The sequence below is a fragment of the Phocoena sinus genome, chromosome 9, assembly GCF_008692025.1.
Source record: "Phocoena sinus isolate mPhoSin1 chromosome 9, mPhoSin1.pri, whole genome shotgun sequence".
In the NCBI taxonomy this organism is placed as follows: Eukaryota; Metazoa; Chordata; class Mammalia; order Artiodactyla; family Phocoenidae; genus Phocoena; species Phocoena sinus.
This window is the reverse complement of record NC_045771.1, coordinates 75,903,320-75,929,539: the sequence shown is the minus strand read 5'-3', so window position 1 is coordinate 75,929,539 and position 26,220 is coordinate 75,903,320. Positions and strand designations below refer to the sequence as shown.

The 26,220-nt window shown below is 41.6% G+C and overlaps 1 protein-coding gene across 3 annotated transcripts in view; it reads right to left on the bottom strand.

Annotated features, from left to right (window-relative positions):
• Positions 1–9,423, bottom strand: part of KLHL7 (kelch like family member 7) — a 63,668-nt gene extending 54,245 nt beyond the window's left edge. Inside the window, exons 1-2 of one of the 3 annotated variants that reach the window (XM_032643449.1) lie at positions 9,022–9,388; positions 8,376–8,545 (exon numbers count right to left, since the gene is read on the bottom strand). Coding sequence is in view for 1 of the 3 variants with exons in the window: in XM_032643447.1 (XP_032499338.1) it covers positions 9,022–9,141 (120 nt within the window). In the remaining 2 variants the exon portion in view is untranslated. Of the gene's footprint in view, positions 1–8,375; positions 8,546–9,021 lie in introns of all 3 variants that reach the window. The other 2 variants (XM_032643448.1, XM_032643447.1) reach the window with 2 other exon arrangements.
• Positions 9,424–26,220: the final 16,797 nt, after the last annotated feature.

Here is a 26,220-nt window from a genome sequence, read left to right as displayed (position 1 = left end):
CTGTTTGAATCCAACGTGCATGTTATTTCCACTATAGCACACTGCTTCCTAAAGCAATGAGTGACTAAAGGCAAAATTGCTAAAAGAAGTTTTACAGAAGACACAAAACCATTTTAAAATAATTTTTCACAGTAATAGCTTGGTGTAATATTAAATTGTGATCCAATTTAATTGCAACTCAAAGAGAAGGTCTAAGGCAGAACTCATTTAATCCTGGCACACCATTTTCCAGTAAGCTAACCTGAAATAAGATGGCATATTCTTTTTTTTTTTAAAACATCTTTAAGATGGCCTATTCTTAACAGTGTCTCTCTTAAACGTTAATCAACCACATTTTTTGACAGCTCAACAGAATGTAACTAAATTATATGCTATATTATGTACTAAAAAATTTATCAGTGATTTTACTAATATGAATCTTTGCAGTAGATGCCAGCTGGAGTAGCCATCTGACTTACAATTCCTCCTTCTCAGGAAATGGCCTCAATACATGGGCCTTTCAAGATCATGTTTGTGCTACACGGCCCTATTCTGCTTACGATAATTTATTCACAGGATTAACATTTAACCCAAACTACTGTCTATCAGATCCTCTCTCTCCAAGATCTGAAATTCTGAAAGAGAAACAGACTGCAAGTAGTCAGAGCTGAGGTGCAATTAAGGCAGTGTCCTAGAAAAAGGTCAGAGGCTTTTGGGGCTACCCTGGTTCTGGCATCTCCCAAATCTTGACTGTCCCCCTTCTTCTCAGAAGGTAATTTTAATACAATCATGTCTCTCTTAAGATGTGCTTCTGTACTCATTTATTCAACACACATATGGTGTCATGATGACAGTATGCACTAGATACTATAGAGTTTAGCAGAACATTGATACCATCTGGGAAAGCTTGGGCCACAAAGCGGGCAGTTTCCTCTCCATATACTCCCCACTCTGTCCCTGCTTTGTCCTCTAAAATTTGCTTCCCCCCCCCCACACCATTCCATTAAAACCTTACTTGCTAAAACCACCAATTTTCAAATCCACTGGACAATCTCTTTTTTGACCTCCCTAGAGCATTGGACACTCCTGCCTGGCTCTCCTTTGTAACTTAATCTTGGTTTCAATGACATTATTCCCTGCTGTCTTTCTTCCTCCCACACCTTAATCTCCAATGCACTTTTCTGCCTATCCTTTAAAATGTTGATGCTACCCAGATCCTCTGTCCACTCATCCTCTAGGTGTTATCAACCATACATATGATATCAACTATTGTATTAACAAATATTTGAGCACCTATGTAGTAGATGTTGGCAATATAGCTGAATAAGCCAAACACAGTCCCTGCCCTCATGCAGCTTACAGCCTAGTAGCAAAGACATGTAATAAACTAAATAGTGTTTATTGCCTTTATAGAGCTGATAAATGCATGAAAGAAAGGAATAGAGTTCTGTAAGAGTATATGTAATAGAGGGGCTTGACATAATCTAGGACATTCAGGGAAGAAGTGGCTTTTAAAGTAAGAACTGAGGGACTTCACTGGGGGTTAAGACTTTGCCTTCCAATGCAGAGGGTGCGGGTTCAATCCCTGGTCGGGGAAGCTAAGATCCCACATGCCTCGGGGCCAAAAAAAACCCCATAAACATAAAACAGAAGCAGTACTGTAACAAATTCAATAAAGACTTTAAAAATGGTCCACACGAAAAAATCTTAAAAAAGAAAAAAAAGAACAGAGGCATGAGTAGGAAGGGAAGCGAGTCATAGAACCTTTATGACAGGGCTCTGAAGGCCAAGTTAAGGATAAATATTCATTATAAGTTCATGATAATTAACCTCAAAAAATACTGCTGTCAATCCCTGGTCAGGGAACTAAGATCCCACAAGCTGTGCGGTGTGGCAAAAAAACAAAAAGACGACGACGACGACTTAGATAGTGGGAATTTGCTGGCGGTCCAGTGGTTAGGACTCCTACAGGGGGTATGGGTTTGATCCCTGGTTGGTTGGGTAACTAAGATCCCACACACCACGTGGCGCGGCCAAAACAGCAACGAAACAAAACCACACTGCCAGCCATCATACCATTTCTATTCTTCACAAAAACAACTTTCCTCAACCTCCAGCTTCATCTTCTTCCTCCTTCATTTTAGCAGATGATCTCATCTCCTACTTTACAGAGAAAACAAAAGCCTCTAGATAGGAACTCCTTCATTCTCTTGATTCCAAACACACCCACCTATGTACCTACCACTCCTATGTACTCCTTCCCACTCCTATGGAAGAGGAACCATCCTCCTCCCACAGGAGATTACTCACCTTTACTTTTGGACTTCATCTCAGGAATCATCTATCAATCACCCATTCTGTTTCACATATATTAAACCTCGCCATTTCAAATGAATTCTTCCTACTAGTTTTTAAACACACATACATCTTCCATTTAAAAAGCCTTTATTTGATTCCCTCACTCTCTTCAGGGCCAAATCTCAAATGAACTGTCTCAATTTTCTCATATCCTACTCACACTAATCTGACTTCCATCGTCTCCCCATCAAAACAACTCTCATCACAGTCAATAAGCCCCTCTTTGTGGCTACATCCTCTGAACATTTCTAGCTCTAATCTTACTCTGACTTCTCTTAGGCTTCAAAATTTGTCATCTCCCTTCTGAAACAATTTCTTCTCCGATTCTCAAAACTCTCATTTTCCTCCTACTCTTCTGGCCATTACTTTTTTGTCTTCTTTACAAGCTCATTCCCTACCCAGCCTTTATCCTAGATTCTTAACTCTCCACAGCTTCAATCAAGTCTATCTTCTATATGCAGGTAACTCAAAACTTTATACTTTTAACCCACAACTCTCCAGACCTGTCAACTCATCAGATACCTTAATGTCTCAGGGGCACTGCACACTAAACTATCTAAAACACAAACTATAATCCTTTCCTCAAAGCCTTGATCCATTTCCAGTATCTCCTCTCTCAGAGAACTGTGTCACCATCCATCTAGTTATGCATTTCAGAACCCTGGAGGTCATAAATGACATCTTGTACAGAACCCCTCAGCATCCAATCAACCACCACCATCACAACAACAGCAAAAATAGCCAACCTTTATTGAGAGCTTACTCATTATCAGGTTCTGTTTTAAGTTATCTTAATTTGCTTTTCTAATTTAGTCATCACAACCACATATCGTTACCATCACTAAGTCCTGTTGATCTTACCTCCTAAATCTCTTGAATATATATCATCTTTTCTTTATTGATACTGCTGTTGCTGCTATCACCTTAGTCCAAAGGACCATCTCACTGCGCTACTGTAACAACTTCCTGTTTGGTCTGCCAGCATCTACTCTGAGAGCTAATTCATTCACCATAGAGCAGTCAATCGTCTTTTTCAAAAGAAAAACGGATACACCTATTCCTCCTCTCATATACATATATATTTGAAAGGGTTTTAGAATAAAAGCAAAACCCCCTAACTTGACTTATGAGGCTATACACAGGCAGATCTTTAGCTACTTCTCCAATTTCATCTTGCACCATCCTCCCCTTATATTCTGTGCTCCAGTCACACTGGCCTTTTATCAGTCTCTTGTACATGCCATTTGATGGTAAGTAGGTCTCACACAATGGGTTCTCAACAAGTATTCACCTAAATGGATAAGTTAGAAAGCCAAACTGAAATAGGGGAATAGATAAAACAGTGAGCCAAGAGGCAGTGATTCTACCCACCTTTTGGTTTTAACAAGGGGGAGAGGGATATTATTTACAGGGAAATACTGAGACTAAGTTTGTTTGTTGGTTTAAAAGCTAGAGAGGTTAAAACATGCCTAAATGCTGATGGCTAGAATCCAGCAGAGAAGGAGAAGTTAAAGATGCCTATCAAAGAAAGAATAACCAATGGTGTAACTTTTCTGACTACACTAGTACTGAGAAAGTCAAAGCCCAGGTGAAAGTACTGGCTTTAAATGGCTTTATCCATTGTAGCAGAATTTTTAAAAAGTGCCAAAACAGGTTTATAGATTTGGTGGTGGAAAGTTAAAAGTTAGATAGTTCCAGACTAATCACTTCTATTTATTTGTGACGTCAAAAGAGGGATGATGTACTGAAAGTGAGGATACAGAGTAAGGGCTTGGGTTAGAGGAAACCAGTAAAATAAATAGTAAGTAGAACTGCTCACCAGTAGTACTGCCAGCCCAGCTGAAGTTAGGACTCACCTGGCAGAGGACTGCCCAGTAATGGGATATTCTTCAGCTGTGCTTAGAAGCGTTGCACAAAGAAGGTAAACAGTCATCAATGCTTTTTGCCCAAAGGATGTAAAAAAAGGACTGAGGGCCAAGAAAGCTTAGGACATTGAAAAGAGAGTGAAGAGAGAGATATATCTCCTAAACTGGACAGACAAAAAGAGAAAATAGAAGAGAGTTAAGAATAGGAAGGTCTGGATAATGGGAGTTGTCAATGGGAGTTGTTATGAAAATTAAATGAGACAATCATATAAAACACTTTGGAGAATGGCTGGTACAGAATAAGTGCTCGAGAAGTGTTTCTGTTATTGAGGATTTAATGCAGAGGGTTTAGATTATTCACAAGAGACCCTAAAGATTAATAACATGTAGTAATTGACAGTCTTGGAGAGGTGAGTATACAGAAGCTGAGTCATTTTAGTTAGTAAGTGAGCCCAGGTGACTGCCCAGCATCCAATCCTCAAATCAGCTTTGTGGTTCTCTCACTTAACTCTCAATGGGGCTTTAACATAAGCTTTCACATTCTAATTATGTTTTAATTCATTTAACCTGAGGAAACTGTGAACTGCAGTGGTACTCAGAAAGTTCTCAAAACATCTCTCAATTGTTAAGGGTATTCTGGACTTCATTAACACAAAAGCAACAGCACTGGGTACCTGCAAGAGTGACTGTGACCCTGCCCTGCTTTTTAAAGCCCCTTTCTAGTGTAACAGATAATAACATTAATCTAAAAAAAAGTTGGAAAAATGAATGAAAAGGTGCTCAACCAAATAAAATAAGATGCCACTATACGTCCACTAGAATGGCTAATGTTATAAAGGCTGACAATACCAAGTGTTAGCAAAGATGTAGAGCAAAAGCCTCTCTCATACAGAGCTGGCCAAAGTATGAACTGGCACAACTTTGGAAACTGTACCACAGGATCTATTAAAGCTGAATGTAGCCTAACCTATGACTCAACAGCTCCACGCTTGGGTATTTCCCAACAAAAATGCAGAAATGCATACATGTACACATCAAAAGTCATGTACAAAATGTACAAAAATATTCAAAGTAGTACTACTTTTAATAGTACATGATAGAATGGATAAATTGTGGTGTATTCATACAATGGGATATTACATACAATGAAGATGGACTAGAACACCACACAACAATATAGATAAATCTCACAAACAAAATGCTAGCTTTAGTGTCCATAAGTTTGTTCTCTACATCTGTGTCTCTATTTCTGCCCTGCAAACCGGTTCATCTGTACCATTTTTCTAGGTTCCACATATATGCGTTAATATACGATATTTGTTTTTCTCTTTCTGATTTACTTCACTCTATGACAGTTTCTAGACTTGGACATCAAGGCGGGAAAGTGGCGGGGGTGGTGGTGGTGTTGGGATGAATTGGGAGATTGGGATTGACATCTATACAGTAATATGTATAAAATGGATGACTAATAAGAACCTGCTGTATAAAAAAATAAAATTCAAAAATAAATGCCAGCTTTAAGAAAGCAAGACACGCAAGTATATACTGTATGATTCCATGTATACAAATTCAAAAACAGGACAAAAAAATCTATGGTAGTAGAAATTAGAATAGTGATTACCTTTGAGGGGGTAGCAACTGAGAAGGGCATTAGGTGGAGACTTTCTGGTGTACTAGCCAAGTTCTTTTACTTGGAGGGGGTGCGTTCGTTTTGCAATAATTCTTTGAGCTGCACATTGATGATTTGGATCCTTTTCGTGAATCCTATACTTCACTGTAAAGTTTACTTAAAAACAAAAGGCTGGAAATGACTGAAAGGATAATGGAGGAAAAGGCTCCACGGGAAGCTGAGGCTGCGGGCTCAGCAGAACCCCCTTTCACCACTACGTATAGACTGGCTGCAATGCTACAGAGGCATAAAATGACCTATATCTTTTCCTAATATCACAAAACTAATTAATGATAGAGCAGGAATTGGGATTCAGGAATTCTAATTTCACAGTGTTCTTAAATTTGTATAGGGATGTTTCTGGGGGCCCTTGTCATCCAGGCACTCATTATCCTGACCCCCAAAGTAATGAGATCATAAGGGAAAGCAAAAATAGTAATAACACAAAAGTATTCACCATAGAAGAACATTTTTAAAACTGGTCCTCACTCAAACATTCCTCCTCTGGCTCAGACCAGCTTCTATTTCTGCCACTTCCCATCAACTGCCCTTGTCAGTCATTCTTGGTGCGCCTCTTCAGTGTTATGTTAAACAGAACAATACATGAATAATGTAAATCAACTGCAAAGTGAAGCTGCCCATCTTACAAAAGATGCAGGATTCCAAGAATTTGGTAAAAGTGTTACTGGAGAACGGTCTGAATAACAAGCAAAGCCAATGACAAAAGGAGAAACTGGCAGATTAAGGCCAGTTAACCACTGTCGAAGAAATTCCTGATGTCTCACCCAGCATCCATTTTCCCCTTCCTACTCAGTAACAGAAACCTGGTATTTCAGTAACTTTATTTCTGTTTTAACAGTAAATAAGTAGATGCTAATATTGTTTAAAGCTAAGTCTAAGAAATGGATATGAATCAATTTTTAAACCCCAAAAGCTAAACATACAGTCTCAGACAATCCCCTCCTCCTCAACATCTGATGCTGCAACCCAGTTGCACCCCATCTACGCAGGAAATGAGGCAATGCTTTACGATGCTATAGTCTGTGTATGAAAACACATATTTGGGGGAGTGGGAGGGTTGTTGGAAACAAATGTGGGCACTGGTGAACTGCGATGCAATTACCTTTCAGAGGCAGGCACTAGTTAAATGCACCGGCAATGCAAAGTCAGTGGTGTCCTAAATGTAAGAAAGGTTCACAGAAAAGGAACATGAAGGTATACATGGAAACAGATACATGAAAGTTACATAAAATATTGAATTCAGGCATCCACAGCTACTTCAACCCAAAGACCAGGCAAGACATAAAGGCACTCCCACAAATAGCTACTGCATTCATGCACAATGTCAGGAGCTGATGAACAAAGACAAGACCCCAGCAGAGTCTGCCTAAAGAAACCAAAGTTAATATCTTCATAAAACTCTTAAAGTCCTCTACTGTTGTCCATAGACCCATCAGAACTGAAACAGGAGGAAAGGGGGCAGGGCACAACCTTTAAAAGAATGACACAGCCATAGAACATGACAAAAACTGGTTAGAACCAACTAGGTCCAAAATGGTGGAAAGATCTGACTTCCAGTGCACCTTCGTCCTCATTACACGCTCACTGCGATGTATTAGCATATGCTAAATGACACACCCATCACTGCCCTGACTACTCTGAGGTTAACCATAAAAGGCCAAAAAATGGGTGGTGGCCCAGTTCCTGGAAATCTCCGCCTCTTCCCCCCAAAATAGTTGGAATAATCCTCGCACTCATTAGTCTATGAAATTACGCAGCCCATAAAAACGAACCACCCCACATCTTGGGGCCTCTTGCCTTCTGAGATGGCCCGCACCCGTCTGTGAAGTGTGTTTCTCCCAAGGCCGTTCTCGCCTTTTGAGACAGACTGCATTCTGTCTGTGGAATGTGTATCTCTATAAATAAATCCACTTCTTACCTATCACCTTGTTTTTCACTGAATTTCTTCTGCCATGAGACATAAACTACCTGAGCTTTGGGAACTCCCTGGCGGCCCAGTGGTTAGGGCTCTGCGCTTTCACTGCCGAGGGCGCAGGTTCAATCCCTGGTCGGGGAACTAAGATCCCACAAGCCACACTGCGCAGCCAAAAAAAAAAAACCCCAAACAAAAAAAGCACCTGAGCTTCATTAAAGTCCTGAGACCAGGTGTGTGATCTCAATTAAAAGACGGTGGGTTCGAGTCCCTGCCTGTAGGTTCCAGTCCCAATCTGGGTTGTGTGGTTTCAGCACCACCCGATGAGCAAACTAGGTTTTGCAGTTACTTATACTCATGTCCTGCTTTTGTCATGAAAAACACGGTCACAAAACAAACATTCCCACAAATCTTCCTGGATGTATGTTTCTAGAAATAAAGCTTCCAGGACGAGAAAATAACCAAGTGACTTTTCTACGCCTACTGGTATAAGATGCTATGGAATTTAAAAACAAATAGATTCTCTAGTCTACATACTCTGGCGTTAAAACCCATTCTTTTCATAACCCACCTTTCGCCGACGTGCTGAAGACTTTCACTAATACGCCACACATCAAAGAACAAAGAACTCCTCTTAACAGAGGCGCACGGTGCCCTTAAAAGGCGGCACGGTATTTATCCACGACTATTTCTGCTCTAAATTAACACGTACAGGAGGATTTGTCTTCTACTAGCTCCACCCTGGCAACACAGAAGGGGGGCGGGGATCCTTATTTTAGAGGAGCTGATGTCAGGCGAGCAATGCTTCTCCCTTCCTTGGGGGGCTTCGGTTTGGGCTATGCCAGTGGGGTTCTTCGCCCGAGATCTCACGACACCTTAAAACGGCTGGCCAATGGAGGGCTCCTCGCCTCACAAAGAGATAACTAGGGCACAGCTGTTATACAACCGATACCCGACGCCGAATGCCGGCCCACGGGGCCCCATAGGAGTCAGGAGCCACAGCATCGACGGACGACGAGGCACTTTTGCTCGAGAACTGTTTAACGCGACCCTCCACCGACAGCGGCTTCGCTGGCGTGCGAAAATGCAAGGAAGGGCGAGGACAGAGGAAGAAGAGGGTCGCGATCCCCAGGGCGCGGGTTTCAGCCGCGGCTGACAGGGGCCCGAGTCCCAGACCACCTCCCCGACGCCGTCGGTCACTCCCACAGAGGCGGTACCTGTTTCCGCATGTTATTCATGACGCCCATGAAGCCCGCCAACAGTTTAGCTTCCTCTCGAGCAGCAAGTTTCTTCTCGGTCTTCTTCTTGCTGCTCTTCTCCACCCCGGAGGCTGCCATCCTCCGTCAACGCGGTTCACGCCCGGGGCTCGCCGGGCCGGGCGAGGGGTTGCACGCTCCCGGCACGCTGGGGCTTCTCTTTACCAAACACCGAGGCCGGGACCACGGCTGCAGCGCCCTACTCCCGAACAGCGCGGCGCGGCCACTGCGGTAGGACAAGGCCCGGCAGCCACCCGCAGAAGCACGCGGGGAGACGATGCCTGCAACTCGCCTGCGTCTCCTGCTGAAGCAGAGCCCGGAGGAGGAGTCTGCGCACTTCGCTCAAGGGGGCGGGGGCGCTATGAAGGGAGCAGGGGGCGAAGCCTACGCGTCACAGCGGCGCGCCGTTCCGAGCGGCGCTAGGCGAGGGCGCCCTCTTGCGCTTGGCGCCCTGCGTCCTTCCCGCACAGACTGAGTTTTCATTTCAAGGTGGTTCGAGGATGCACGTGCCGTTCCCTTTGCCCAAGACAGATTTTACACAATTGGATTACGTGGCGAGATTATCTTTTTTGGATAATTGGGTGGCAGAACACATTAAAGGGTCTCCCATTAATGTAAGCTCCGTAGGAGCAGGGTTGGTGTTTTCTTAACTGCTGTATCAGAGACTGGCATATTGCAGGCGCTCAATAAATATTTATGAAATGAGGAAAGACAATCACATACTGAAAGTTAAAGGTTTATTGCATGGAGTACAAGATTTATTTGCTTGGGATTCATAAGGCAAGAACACACAATCCCCATTGATGTCTCCTTGATGTAGAATGCCTGCTTGCTTAGGCTGTTTTACTCCTCAATGTTTGAGACTAAGATCAAGTGTCAGGTCCAGAAATCTTCAATTAGGCTTCCCTCAAGTGTTCTACAGGAACACGGAACTTAGTCACGGAACTCAGGAGCATGCTTTTGGTAACTATAATAATTTATTCTTTCTAGTATATGATAATATACAAGATTATTTGAAATTGTACATTATTTTACATTTTGAAAACATACATATCCCTTTAATTTGCTACCTAGGTCTAAATAGGAATACATAGAAACGTTTTAAGTAAAATAATTGACACTATAAAAGCATTATGCTTTCTCTTGATGAAAACAAAACAATATAGTATAGCTCAAATGAAAGAGCAAGTGACATATAAGCCTACATTTCTACAAAAAAAATAAGACATTTATGTCTTTGTGCACCTTTTCTTTTCATCTAAAGGTTCTCAGATCTTCTATTTTTTTTTTTTTTTTTTTTTTTTTTTTTTTTTTTTTTGCGGTACGCGGGCCTCTTACTGCTGTGGTCTCTCCAGACGCACAGGCTCAGCAGCCATGGCTCACGGGCCCAGCCGCCCCGCGGCATGTGGGATCTTCCTGGACCGGGGCACGAACCCATGTCCCCTGCATTAGCAGGCAGACTCTCAATCACTGCGCCACCAGGGAAGCCCAGATCTTCTATTTTAATTAGCCAATACAGTCATCGCTGGGTATTTGCGGGGGGATTGGTTCCGGAACCTGTCGGGGACACCAAAATCCATGAATACTCAAAGTCCCATAATGAGCCCTCTATATCCATATTTCTGCATCGGGTGATTCAACCAACCATGGATCGTGTAGTACTACATATATTTAATGAAAAATATCCATGTGTAAGTGGAACTGTGCAGTTCAGACCCCTGTTGTTCAAGAGTAAACTCTAATTTGAGAGTTTTAGAGCAGACCCTGGCAATGGAAACCATTTGTTCCTAATGGAATTAGAAATGAGGAAATTTTCATTTACTTTATTAAACGACTTAGGATACTGAAGAGTGAGTGTATTTAAACATTTTTTAATTGAAATGAAGTGGAAATCTGTCTTTTTACTCTAAGGCCTTGGCAGACACTAAGGATCCATGATTCAAAGGCAGAAATGTTGGTGATGAGATGGAATGCTATTCTGTAAGACAGCAAAGGAATCAAGGAGCAGCATCCTTTCTACCTGATGTTGGAACGGTCCTTTCACATATTGCAGAATATAGAACACCAAACGGCACAGAAGAGCCTTAGGATTCAGAGCTTAAAGAGACCATGGAAGTTATACAGCACAGAACTTAGGCACTAGGCTTCGCCTGGATGCAAAGTCAAACTCGCCGCTCTCTAGTTGTTCAATTTTAGGCAAATTGCTTAACTTCTCTTGTGTCTCAGTCTCCTTACCTGTAAAAATAGAACCTTCCATAGAACTGTTATAAGGTTTACAAAAATGCTTAGATTGGTGCCAGAGCAAGACAAACAGTATTACTTTATTGAGCTAATAATATTAACTATTATTATTTAATCCAGCATTTCCCCAAACGTGTTCTTCAGAATACTAGTGCTGTGAACCCTCTCCCTCTCCTCTCTCCTCTCCTGAAATAGTATCCCTGGGAATACAACTTTGCGAAATAAGTTAACATGTCATTCTCAGAGAAAATCTCAAATATCTTTGCATATTAAGTGTTTGGAGAAGACTTGTTGTACCTATTGCTTGAGCCTTGATTAGGTCTACTTTGCTGTAGTAGGGTACCTTTTGAGGTTTCTTAGCTTTTCTAAATGTCAGAAGACCTCCTTTGTTCCTTTTGTAAAGATAACTAATGAATGCAGGGATCATTCACCTGGAGGAAGAGTCCCAAGTGGAAAAGGAAACTGACTGCAAGCTTGGAGGCATTGTGATCACCATTTTAAAAAGAGCTTTAGATCCAGATTATGACAGTGGAACCCTAGGTTTTAGAGACCTTTATAAATATGACAGGCAAAAAATGATTTTTTGTGTTATTTTAAAAATTCCTAATGAGATTGAATATTTTTTCATGTTTATTGGTCCTTTACGTTTTTTGTTTCATGCATTTTCTATATTGTCTATGTCCTTTGTTCATTTTTCTTTTGGATATTTTTTTCTTATTGATTTGTAAGCATGGAACTAACCAGGACCCTATGGGATTTCTAGGCACAAAAGTCTTTCTGTGTCCCCCGTTTCTTGTTTGGAGGAAATAGGCTTCATTCAGCCTCAATGGCCTTCCCTGAGTTCCAAAGGGCAGGTTCAAACAGTTGCTAATCAAGGAAGGGAGGGAATGCAGAAACAAGAGGGGAGCAGTCAAGAAACAATAGTGCAGCCTTGGGGCAGGGTCCTGATTCTCCCTCTCAAGGAATATACATAACAATATCTTTGAGCTGTTTTGCAGATACTGAAACCCCTACCAGGTGGAAGAAGTTAACTGTGTGATGCCCACAAGCATGTAGACCCCATACTGGTTGGAAACAGAAGGTTGATGATACTGACTCCCAATTACCTCACCACCAACCAATCAGAAAAATGTCCATGAGCTGATCATGCCATCTGCTTTGAACCATTAGTATAAAACGCCCAGGGCTTTTCCTGGTGGCGCAGTGGTTGAGCGTCTGCCTGCCGATGCAGGGGACACGGGTTCATGCTCCCGTCTGGGAAGATCCCACATGCCGCGGAGCGGCTGGGCCCGTGAGCCATGGCCGCTGAGCCTGTGCGTCCGGAGCCTGTGCACTGCAACGGGAGAGGCCACAACAGTGAGAGGCCCGCGTACCGCAGAAAAAAACAAAAAACAACAAAAAAAACTCCTCATTACCTCCTCCTGGTGGACACATAGTTTTGAGGGCATTAGTCCGCTGTGGCCCCCTTTGCCTGGCAAAGCAATAGAGCTATTCTTTTCTACTTCACCCAAAACTCTGTCTCTGAGATTCAGTTCGGTACCAGGGTACAGAGGCTGAATTTCACTTACAAGCATTCTTTGTTAAAGTGGGTTTTAGGTAAACTGTGAGATAATATATGTGTAAAATATCCAGTAAGTCATTGAAGACTCAGGATGAGGACGCCAATAAAAGAATACAAATGAGGGAAAGTAGAATACTGATTTAGAACTCGTGGAGGAAAAGGATCCAGCAGAGGCAAAAAAGAAGTATTCAGAGTGATGTGGAAAAGCATGTCCTCATATGATCCTCACAAGCCATGCTTCCTTTTTTTATACAGTTTAGTATGGCATGCATGACTGCAGGAAGTCCAGTATTTTTTGAGTTTTCCTCCCCAAGTACTGTATATCCAAGAAGCTGGTTCATGTCCAAATGTTCATCCTTCTAGCTATTTTTCTTCACAAACCCAAAACTCAGTGTGTCCCCATGAGGCCAGAGGATTCCACAGAGCAGCCCTGATGCTGTAACTCCAGAATTTGCTGCTGACGCAATGTTGACTAAGGTGCCTGGTACACTGCCTTCTGAAACCTGAGCAGTCTGAAGGCATGCCCTGACCAGGCCATGCTGCTGTTGCCCAGTGACCATCTGCACTGTCACTGCTGTTGCTGACACTGAACCTCAGGATTGCTGTCTGCTGACCCATGCCAACCCAAACAGCGGTGGCTCTAATTCCACCCCAGGTCCTAGCCCAGGCTATGGTTGTTCCTCCTTGTACAAAGGAGAAATGCGCAATTTGTTATCATGCGGGATTGAAACTACAGGGTTAACAGAAGCTAGCATCTTAGAAATCCTTGAGTGTGTCTTACAGAACAGCAGATAAGGGAACAGCTTATTAAACCCCCCTCTGTTTGTAACCTGCCTTTACTAATTAACCTGCTTATTTGTTGTTTTTCTTTAATTGCCTACCCTACAAGCTTCACATAGCCTAGATAATATATTACAGGACTCCTTAACCACCCTTACAGATAACACCTCTGATGTATGGGTCACTATAGTAACAGGTGGGCTTAAGTTGTTTCCCAGGGACCTGGAGTTGACTCTCGCCCAGTTCAAACTGGCCAAGAGCGATTGGGACCACTGACCCCTAAACTGGGCCTGCCCAGGTGTTCCGTAAATGACCTTTTGACATCAGAAGACTAAAAACTGCACCATTTTTGAACATGTATCTCATGAAGAGGTATGTAATGCAGATATGTCTCTGCAGAACACCGATTGCCTCACCTTTTCCCTACCTCCAGTCACATTTCCCATGCCTAAGACCACCCCTTTTTTTTTTTAATTAATTAATTTATTTTTGGCCGCGTTGGGTCTTCGTTGCTGCGCGCGGGCTTTCTCTAGTTGCAGCAAGCGGGGGCTACTCTTCATCGCGGTGCGCGGGCTTCTCATTGTGGTGGCTTCCCTTGTTGCAGAGCACGGGCTCTAGGCACGCGGGCTCAGTCGTTTTGCCTCGCGGGCTCTAGAGCGCAGGCTCAGTCGTTGTGGCTCACCGGCTTAGTTCCTCCATGGCATGTGGGATCTTCCCAGGCCAGGGATTGAACCCGTGAACCCGTGTCCCCTACCTTGGCAGGCGGATTCTTAACCCCTGCGCCACCAGGGAAGCCCTCTAAGCTTCTTGTCTATCATCTTCTGCACATTTCTACCTACCTTTCCCCATACGCCACAAGTCTTTCCAACAATAGACAAAACAGAAAAATTACAAGCAATTTTCTAAATCCCCAAATAGGTTGAGCACAATTTCCAAGTATTCCATTGCTGTACCAACATTCAAAGTCTTTTGGGAAAATCTTTCAGAATTGTGAGGAAATGATTCAAAAAGACAGGCTTTGATATGGAAAGATAGGAGAACACATTGAAAATACATAGACAAAGTGTCTGGAAACCAAATTATAAACCAAATTGCTAACAGTGCTTATATATAGGGGATGAGAGATATTTGAACAGAAATAAAAAAGGAAAAATTTATTCTCATAATCCCTCAACAAAGGCTCTTCTTATTTTAAGTTTTACCACTTATTTTAGGGAAACAAATAAGGAGTAACAGAAACAGCAAATACATGGGAGTTACACATACTGCAAAGTTCTTTAAGAAAATGACCCAGGTACATTTCTCTTGGCACAGAGCTTTGGTATTTTATTATAGTCACATGGTTACATTGATGTACCTAAAAAGTCCAGGTCAGGTCCTTCATGGTGCAGTCAGCTGATGAGAGGCTGGGAAGGAGAGGTCTGGGGAGCTGCTGTGAGCTAAGAATATATCTCTCTTAGTTCCAACCACAAAGCCATAAAAACTATCAATAAAACATACTCTGGAATGAATGTTTAGATGGCTGCCTCTTTCTGTAGACAGGGTAGGAGCTAAGAAGAATGCAAGATAGATGAGATACCTGTGAATTTATGTCAGTATTTGAAGGGCAGGTAATTATCTCAGATAATGTGTGGAACAATACAGAGCTTTAAAAACAAAATTCTTGAACAAGTGTATTTGTTCGAATGTATCTACTTTTTATTAGTGAGGGAATCAGGAATTAGGCAATTAGACAAAAGAGTTGGTTTCCTTGAATGCTTTCACAAACACATAGATGTGTACACTGTTCACACAAAAAAATTGTGGCTAATTGAGATACAAAACTGGATAACATGCTACAGGGCAATAAAACCATGACATCTTCTGGGTTACTTTCTCTGAAGGCTATAAAATCTTAACACCTTATCAAATCCCTCAGGGTAACCTCCAGCTTTATAGGGCTGTGGCACCATTTGCCCTTTTATGAATTGTGGGCTGTTGGTCAAACATACTTTGAAAACAAAGCTACTAGAATACTGTAAGGGAGCCAGTATTTTCCTGTACCACCATGGCTAAAATTGTGTATAAAATAGGAATAAAGGCTCCAGGAGGCATGTCTAGGGATTCAACTTATGACTTTCAGTATTTGGAATGTGGGAAATTGGTTTTGGCTGCTCAGAAACATCTATTACCCACCAGTTAATTTCCCGCTGAGTTCAATATTTAGGCAAAATGACTGTTCCTTTCTAGCTGCCTTCACAACCAATGCTGCTTCTTTTTTTTAAATGCAAGAGTCAAAGAACTGCTTATAAAATCAGGACCAAAAGAAATTCTGGTGGCAGGGATTTGTTTTTCCTCCTTACCTTTGTATCAGTCCTAACACAAGGCCTGGCACATAGTAGGCATTCAGTAAATGAAGTAAGCATATACAAATTTAACTAGACTATAAATACTTCTTGTCTATAAATTTTACCTAGTACTGGAATGTGATAAAATTGGATAAATGGAGTTTGTGAATTGCCTGTTCAAATTTCAGCATCTTTTCAGAAAGTAAGGCAATAAGGTCTCCTGTTAACCTCACCCTCATGAGGTTTGGAAAATCTTTTATACATTACTTTGATTATGGAAAATCATCCATAATCATGGATTATGGAAAATCTTTTATACATTACTTCACCCTCCTCCATTTGTGAGGCTAGGTACCCCGAATTTTGTCTCTTACAAATGATTCAAAGAGATAGTAACTTAAATGTGTCCACAAATTTGGTTCATTTGTGATTTTTTTGAATGATTAAGTGATCAATTTTATTTATTTTTAAACTATTTATTTATTTATTTAGGCTGTGCCTGGTCTTAGTTGTGGCATGCGGGATCTAGTTCCCAGACCGGGGATCGAACCGGTGCCCCCTGCATTGGGAACGTGGAGCCTTACCCATTGGACCACCAGGGAAGTCCCTCATTTGTGATTTTTTTTTTTTCATTTGTGATTTTTAAAGGATAACTTCTCTTCTCTTGGGGTAATATTAACTTCTCAGTGATTAGAAATGAACAGAGCACTTTTTTGCTTCGTACTCAACATTAACTGCTGCTTCCTTCAGATAAGCAGAGAGGAAGTCATTTTCAAGATGGAAGTACAATATTAGTTGACAGACCCTACAGTATTCCCACAAAGTGCATACAAATCATTGAAGTCTATTCTTTACCTGGTAATCTGTGATACAGTTTTAGGAAGAATCTTATTATAATACAACAACATTTCATTCTTTGAGTATGTGTGTGTGTGTGTGTGTGTGTGTGTGTGTGTATGTTTGTGTGAACGGGGGGCACTTAAATTTTGATTTGCTTGTCTTTGAGAAACAATCTAGATTTTAAGAGAGAGGTTGGCCCCAAGTCACATGAGCTCCGTGCTAAAGCACAGCCAATCCATGGAGACAGGAGCTGTACTCTCTCTCCAACCTCTGGCTGCCTCACAAGGGAACTGAGAAGACGCCTGAGCCCTCTGACTCAGATGTGGCTGTATTTACTGCTTAGATCCAAGAATCTGACATTAGTCATGGTTCCAGTTCTCTGGGTGGGGCAAGATGCAGTTTGTTCTGATGAAAAGTGCAACTAAGGGGAGGAAACTCAGTGGGGAATTAGCTGGTAAGAGGAAAACTCTTTAGAATCAAGTGGTACTTGGTTTTCATAGCCAAAGTGAAAAACCTCACAGTGGAAAAAAAAATTGTATTTCCTGCTTTAGAGAAAGCTCCAGGGGATCATAAGCCACAGTTACAGAGCTCTTGGAGAACACTGACTCTCTGTCGCTACCAAGGGGGAGGCTAAGATGAATATTTTACTTCATCCAATTTGGGAATCTAGTTCGAACCCAGAGGAATGGAGATTGTTTAAGACAGAATAGTTGAGTTCTTGTTCATGGTTCGTATCTTGTCCTCATTATGTCCCTAAGTGATTTTCCCAAATCTTTGTGGTTTCCAGCTCTCTTCCCTCCTCTTGTCATATGTAAATAACTCTCCATACAAGATTAGGGAAAGGAAACAAGTTAGAATTAAGGTAGAAAGCTTTGTTTTGCAGCTGTCCCCCAAGCATTCTCCTTTGTATCTGGAAACCTCTGTCTCTGTGTTTTTCTATGGGTTTAGCATGTTTTCTTTAGCAGAAGCATGAGAAAAATTCTCAGAGGTCAGTAAAACCCCAGCCTATGAGAAAACTAGGACATAGCAATTTAATATACTTGGGGAAATGAGTATGAACTCAAGACTCCAAAAAGACTTATATTTTCCAACTCTGTGACTTCTCCAATGCCTCAATAGCAGTAGCATTCACTCACCACCAACTCTCATGTGTATTTATAATGCCCATATTTGGGTCTTTGATACTTTTCTCCACCAAAAGGAGCCTGGACTCCTTGGACTGTAGCAGTTTCCCAGATGACAGGAAAAAAATGGAAACAGGTCAGGAAATATCCTTCTATTGACAGAAGACAAAGATTCTTTAAAAAAACATTAGAGTCAGTGCTGAAAGGGCATAGGTGTAAATTAAAGGCGTTCCCATATTCTAAATTTCAAAAAATTAAGAATCAAATGATTATTTTTTAAGTTCACAATAATACTCAAAAGAAAAATGTTAAAATAATAAAATGTAAGAAAAAAGGTGGATATAAGACAAAAGAATGGTGAAGATGAATAGATTTGTTTAATTTTTACTTATTAATGATATTAAATAGTGAATAAGACAGTAAGTAGTTTTTTTCTTTTCAATTTCTATGTCTTGCTAAAGGATAATTTTTAAAAGCGGGCATTATTTCTATATGACATTCTTATGTAGACATAAAATAAATCCATGTGACTCATTAATTAATGAGGGTACCAGCCCTACGTTACTACTTGGTCAAAGGAAAATTTAAAAAAACACGTATATATAGAGGCGATAAGGAATGCCCAAAGAAATTTACAAATAGATGAAAATGCGTATATCCACAGGCAATAATAAATTGCATTCGATTGTAAATTTGCATTTCTATAGACAAAAATCCTTTGTACTATTTTTTTTTTTTTTTTTTTTTTGCGGTACGCGGGCCTCCCGCTATTGTGGCCTCTCCCGTTGCGGAGCAACAGGCTCCGGACGCGCAGGCTCAGCGGCCATGGCTCACGGGCGCAGCCGCTCCGCGGCATGTGGGATCTTCCCAAACCGGGGCACGAACCCCTGTCCCCTGCATTGGCAGGCGGACTCTCAACCACCGCGCCACCAGGGAAGCCCCCTTTATACTATTATTAGTTCACTACAGCTTACAGAGTTGTAAAATAGTTTACAGTGGAGGAAAAATATGGTTTTCTTCTACCTTTCTAAGTTCTTGGCTGGGACAAGAACAAGACAGATGCACAAGAGAAAAGCGTATGAATTTGTTTAATATAAATTCTACGTGACACAAGATATTTCATAAGAAAATGAAGACCTGAAGTGGTTACACCTGAGTGCTTGTTTTTTTTCTAATTTATTAATTAATTAATTTTTTGGCTGCATTAAGTCTTCATTTCTGCGCACGGGCTTTCTCTAGTTGTGGCGAGTGCGGGCTACTCTTCGTTGTGGAGCGCAGGCTTCTCATGGTGGTGGCTTCTCTTGTTGCGGAGCACGGGCTCTAGGCAAGCGGGCTTCAGTAGTTGTGGCACACGGGCTCAGTAGTTGTGGCTCGCGGGCTCTAGAGCACAGGCTTGGTAGTCGTGGCGCACGGGCTTAGTTGTTCCAGGGCATGTGGGATCTTCCCGGACCAGGGCTCGAATGCGTGTCCCCTGCATTGGCAGGCGGATTCCCAATCACTGTGCCACCAGGGAAGTCCTATACCTGAGTGTTTTAATGCTAGGTTTGATGAAGCGTAGAGAGTGGCGGAAAAATGTGATAGGGCAAAAAAGGGATATGAGCTAAGTACAGAAAACTGGGGTAAACAGCAAGGCCTGTTCAGATTCCTTTCAGAGTCTTGGAGATAAGGACGTTCTTTTCCTCCAAGTACAGGGAGGGCACTTCTAACATAAGGGTTTCATAAACTGCTTCAGAGTAAGGTCAGAAAGTCCTTCCTGCACACGCCATCTCTCCAATTTCTTCAGCTTAATATATTCAATATGCCAAGTTGCCATATTTTGTGGTAGTGTGTCCTGAACCCCATCAATGAACTGTGGAAAATTGTGCTAGACGGGAGAGTTGATAATATTTTTTTCTGATTTCAAAGTCTTTCACAATTTTTCCTCACAGTCTGCTTATGAAGTATATAAATGTCCTTATTTTTATGTCTGTATACAGGAAAGAATATACATGGGGAACAACAGAAGAAGTAGATATTGTTCCAAGAAACTCTTCAACACCAGCAGCCACATGAAGTAACCAACAGAATGGGGGTATGACAACTATTCAGCACATACGATAGCCATGCAAGAAGATAATGTATTCCAAGAAAATAAAAGAGCCAGTTATCCCAAAGAAGAGTGTTGGCTACACAAACATAATCCTTAACCACCCACGAGAAGACATCTCTATATCTTTGCTATGCAAAGTATGTTTCAAGGACCAGTAGCATCAGCATCACTTGGGAGCTTGTTAGAAATGCAGAATCTCAGGTCCTATTCCAAACCTACTGAATCAAAGTCTGTAGTTTAACAAGATTCTCAGGTGATTTGCATGTACCTTAAAGTTTACAAAACCCTGATCTAGATATTCTGCTAATTATGATGAGGTACTCATGAAACAGAAGTCGTCAATTAAAACTTCAGGTTAGACTATTAAGTCAGAGTGGTAAGCTATTTGGTTATATACTGCCAGACATAGAAAACATGAAAGAACATATCATTTTGTAGAGAGAAACCATGTGTCAAAAAATTAAAATCTATAAGAAAGGCAATTAATTAAAAGTAAGAGTGAGTATTCACTATAATAGAGGTTTAATAGAATAACCAGTGGTTTGGGGTAGAACTGTATGACTGGATTCCAAATCCAGTTGAGAAGCAGTCATTTGTCTACCCAAACCATTTAGTGCTACTATCAGTATAATATTGTGTGTGTGTGTTTTGTCTTTATTATAAGTTGTTTAAAACATTTATAAGAACCTATGTTAATTTGTGATTTAAAGTCATTATTTATTTATTTTATTTTATTTTTATTTTTAAATGTTTTGTCTGTGCGGCACGTGGGATTTTAGTTTCCTGACCAGGGATCGAACCTGTGCCCCCTGCCTTGGAAGCGTGGAGTCTGAACCACTGGACTGCCAGGCAAGTCCCTAAGTTATTATCTAGAGAGTATAATTAAATAAATTTATAATCAATGTTTGAATATCTGAGAAATTTGACTTGTAAATCTGTGATTTGATTTATCAGCAGTATGAATGTTGTATGAATATTTAGGATAATGCTGATTGTTTACTATTTAAAGAAATGCGAATTGCTTAATGCGTCAGTCAGGTTTCTTCTGCAATATTGATGTGTAAAGTGTAACACCCAAATTGCTTATTTCATGTTCACGGCTTGTAGTTGGGGGCTGGTGAGGATATCTTTCAGGTTGTGTGTTGAGTTTAGGTATGTTCCATGTGTTTCTATTGTGGGACCAGTGGCTACTCAAGGATCTTTTCAAGCTAGATGGCAGAAGTGCAAGAGAAGAGTAGAAACAGGTAATTACCTTAATACCTTGGCTCAAAACTGACAGGCTCTCTTTTCTACCCATATTCCATTGTCTAAAGCATGTCACATGGCCAAGGCCAACATCAAAGAGGTAAGGAAGAATGGTCTGCCTGCAGTGAACCATGGCGAAGAGGGGAGGGAAGGAAGAATTGTGGGCAAATAATGTAGTCTACCACATTTAATACATCCACGAGATTAAAATATTGGATAATAACCAAAGCACAAATAGTAGTGATCATTCTTCATGCACAAAAGCCTCTCATAAAGAAAAACCTTTATCAGTAACAAAGTTCTGAGGAATAAAAGACTATTTTTGTGGGGTCAAATGCAGTATGATGTGAACTTATTATTTATCTCAGTGTTTTTGTAGCAGGATTGCAAAATTACTGATGATAACAGAAATTTAGAAAAAATTTAGTTTCTTTATTTTGTCTATAGCTGATCTGGTCTTATGACCTGGTAGGTAGTGGGAAAGAAAAAACAAAACAAAACTAACTTGATTTGATCTGGTTTCAGCGTATTCTGATCCAGTAATTTAAACCACCTCATCAAATATTTCTCAGGTTCTGAGATTTCCCACATTTTCACTTCTCACTGCCCTCCTATCTGAGAATACATGGGGAAGCGTATAGTTTCTTATATTCTTATGGTGTGGGGTTGGGAGAGGGGGTCCGTATGGACTTGTCCTGTCCTGGCTTTTGATTGTGCACTGGTCAGTTCATCCAAGTTTTGGCTACAGACTTCAGTTGCTCCTAAAGTTGTCTATTTTTTCCTGTTTTAATCAGGGCTTGGTCATGCCTTCCTTGTTTGCTTGGCCCTCGTTCAACTCTCTCTGGCTGCAGACCCTCTGGTTCTCTCCCCCATCCAGCCCCCGGCCAGGCTGTCCATCCTGAAAACACAGTGGGATCATCTCTTCCATTGCCACAACAGGTCCCATGGCAAGCTTCTGGCTGCCAATTCTGTGTCCATGTTACATGGGTACCAAGGTAGGCTTCGGAGTGCAAATTAAGTTCTCTCTCTCATTCTCTCTCTCTTTCTCTCAGGGAGGGACCTCAGCACTGCAGTCTTCTAATCATACTAGGGCATCACATGGTGAAGTGAAGCCACTCAGCATAAGTCTCCCGGAATCCCGCACGCACAAGAAGAGCACCTTGGAGCATGAGTTTCTCATTGCCCACTTTCCCTTCCTCTGCTCCCTCTTTTCCTTCTCACCATCCCAGAGACCACAGAGGAAGGTTTTCTTTTACTTCTTCTCTATCCATCCTCTTTCTACACACCTACAGAGTAGGAAGTTTCTTGGCATAGTGTTTAAGTGAAAGAGGAAAAGCTCTATGATTTTGTTTGCCAAGTCTAGCTCCTAACATGTTAAGTGGGAGCCAGAGAGATGTAGAAAATAAATCTCCTTCCCTTTGACTGTTTCTCATTGTAAAATCCTAGTTTACATGTCAGAAGCTGCCTGTTGTTTCTTTCATTCCTAATTACCACCCTTCCCCAAAGATGGGTGCTTTAACTCTTTAAAGAGAAGGTCAAGACTAGGAAAAGCAAAAGAGAAAAACGTGAATTTTTCAAAGTTCAGCTGCTGTTGCACTGACACTCTGTACTTGTCAGGGCTCAAGTTGAACAATACTTCAGACAATCAGATTTGCTTCCACTCTTAGGTCTACTATCTTCATAGGCAACATGGTGGAGCAGAGTTTAGGGCATACATGACCTGAGGTTGACATTCACTTGTAAACAGCCATTAATTTTGTGTGTGTGTGTGTGTGTGTGTGTGTGTGTGTGTTTTGGGGGTTGGGGGGGCAGCCAGGAGTGATGAGACTTATCTAAGAATAGGAAAGAAAAATAGATTAATCATCTCCCAATTACTTATCATTACAGGCTAGGCAATAGAAATCATTTTCATTTATCACCCACCCTTAACCTCTGATCAAAACAAGTCTCACTTGGGCTTCCCTGGCGGCGCAGTGGTTGAGAGTCCGCCTGCTGATGCAGGGGACACGGGTTCGTGCCCCGGTCCAGGAGGATCCCACATGCCACGGAGCAGCTGGGCCCGTGAGCCATGGCCACTGAGCCTGCGCGTCCGGAGCCTGCGCTCCGTAATGGGAGAGGGCCACAACAGTGAGAGGCCCGTGTACCGCAAAAAAAAAAAAAAAAAGAAGTCTCACTTGCATTGTCATGAATCCTGTGCCCCCTCTCTGTGGCCAGACTCTGGGATGTACAACCTTAGGACAATGAGTTGCTGCACTGTGACATTCAGCGTCTCAGAAGGAGATACCACCTCTTCTCCTGGTTGACAACCACCTGGGAGGATTAAGAACACTGCTCTAATAGGAGCCGTAACTCACAGAATTAATGCTGCTCCTCCTGTTCAGGGCTTTTAAGAAATAGAAACCACTTCATACATGCTCCTCTCCAGAGTAGAGTTTTGTAGAAACTCCTAGAGGAGATTTCAAACCAATTCCCATATCCATCAGGACTTGTTAAGATCTGGGAAATGATTCCTCCAATGAGGAATTGCCACATCTACTGTGTCTATTCTATTACTGGGCTGGCAGCTGGGGTTAGCAGAGGTACCTTGGTAACAAAACACTTTGATAGCCTCGTGTCCTGTGGAGTGGTACTCTGAGAGTTACAGCCTTCTTGGTAGAATATTTTCTCCTTTATATATCTCCTTGGGCCTTTAAAATCCTTTTAAAACTCCGAATCATATTGATATAGACTTTATGGGGAAATCCAGACTCTTAGATTGATGACCTAGTCAAGAGGAGAGCTGCAAATGTTTTAGAACCATTCTCGGCAAAGGGAGAAACAGCATTCTAGGGACAGCTACTGTATTACTCACTGCTCTCTGCAGTGTGAGCTCAGTTGCCATGAGAATGAGGCCAGTGAGGCTAAAGTTGTATGTTCAGGTCTCCAGGCTACAGTCATTTTGACTCTGCTTCGTGGCCTTATATGAGCATTCCAACCCCAAGCTGCCCCTGACCATAAGTAAAGCAAACAAGTGGCTGAAATGATGTCTCAAAGCTCAGGTCTTACTGACCCCTTAGACAGACAGAGCCTTTCCAGTTCTAATGACCTAGGGGACTGTAACTGTAGCATGGCCGAAGAGTCTCAGCATTTTCAGTTTTTGTTGTAAACCTTGTCAAATGCAACCACCAGTTACAACTCACCGAAGTTACATATTGTATCTGGGTAGAGGTCCCTACAGATCCTTGATCCCAGGTACCAAATTTGGGTGGATTCAAAGATGCCTGGGGATCCAAGAAAAAGTTCAAGAAGATTTAATATTTTTTATGTATAAAACAGTGGTCTGGACTTCCCTGGCAGTCCAGTGGTTAAGACTCCGTGCTTCAGTGCAGAGCGCAGGAGTTCTATCCCTGGTCGGGAAACTAAGATACCACATGCCTTGGCACAGCTAAAACAAAAACAAAAACTAACAGTGATCTTCCTCAGGTACATGGGGGATGGGCACTGCCCCTGGAAGGAATATTTAAGAATCTCTGAGAGAAAATATTCATTTTTAAAGTTTATTTAATATTATAATATACCTTGGGAATTGGGTATTAAATGAACTTTTCCTGTTATCTCAAAGTTTCAGCAGAAGCTTTGTAAGAGAGAAAACTTTTCCTCTACCCTTCTAGGTTCTTCTGGCTGCTCTATTAGTTAAGTTACCATAAGAGAGATTAATAGGAGATAAACAAATTTAATTACATATGTATAGGAGCCCCACAAAATCAATGAGATGCTCCTGACAGACAATTGAGGCTTAGATGCCTTTCTGAGCTAAGAAGAAGTGGGTAGGGTCCTGGGGCTTCTAAGTGAAGGAAAACAATTCGCAAGAAGATGGCAAGAGCAAGTGTTTGGTAAACAAATGTTCGCCTTGCCATGCAGAGACAGTGGGAGACAGAGAGGACTTTGAATAAACAGGCCCTGCCCAGTTCCCCCCAGCCTATCACACTTAGCCCATATTCTCTGTAGTTGTCTCTGGTGATATCATTCTTCCTGGACCAGGCCCTTTATCTATGGATTAAAGATCTAAATGTAAGGCCAGACACTATAAAACTCTAAGAGGAAAACATAGGCAGAACACTCTTTGACATAAATCACAGCAAGATCTTTTTTGACCCACCTCCTAGAGTAATGAAAATAAAAACAAAAATAAATAAATGGTACCTAATTAAACTTACAAGTTTTTGCAGAGCAAAGGAAACCATTAACAAGATGAAAAGACAACCCTTAGAATGCGAGAAAATATTTGCAAATGAAGCAAGTGACAAAGGATTAATCTCCAAAATATACAAGCAGCTCATGCAGCTCAATATCAAAAAAACAACAACCCAATCCAAAAATGGGCCGAAGACCTAAATAGACATTTTTTCAAAGAAAACGTACAGATGGCCAACAAACACATGAAAAAATGCTCAATATCACAAATTATTAGATAAATGCAAATCAAAACTACAATGAGGTATCACCTCACACCAGTTAGAATGGCCATCATCAAAAAATTTACAAACAATAAATGCTGGAGAGGGTGTGGAGAAAAGGGAACCCTCTTGCACTGTTGGTGGGAATGAAAATTGATACAGTCACTATGGAGAACAGTATGGAGGTTCCTTAAAAAACTAAAAATAGAATTACCATATGACACAGCAATCCCACTACTGGGCATATACCCTGAGAAAACCATAATTCAAAAAGACACATGCACCCCAATGTTCATTGCAGCTCTATTTACAATAGCCAGGACATGGAAGCAACCTAAATGCCCATCAACAGATGAATGGATAAAGAAGATGTAGTACAGGGCTTCCCTGGTGGTGCAGTGGTTGAGAGTCTGCCTGCCGATGTGGGGGACACAGGTTCGTGCCCCGGTCCGGGAGGATCCCACATGCCACGGAGCGGCTGCGCCCGTGAGCCATGGCCGCTGAGCCTGCGCGTCCG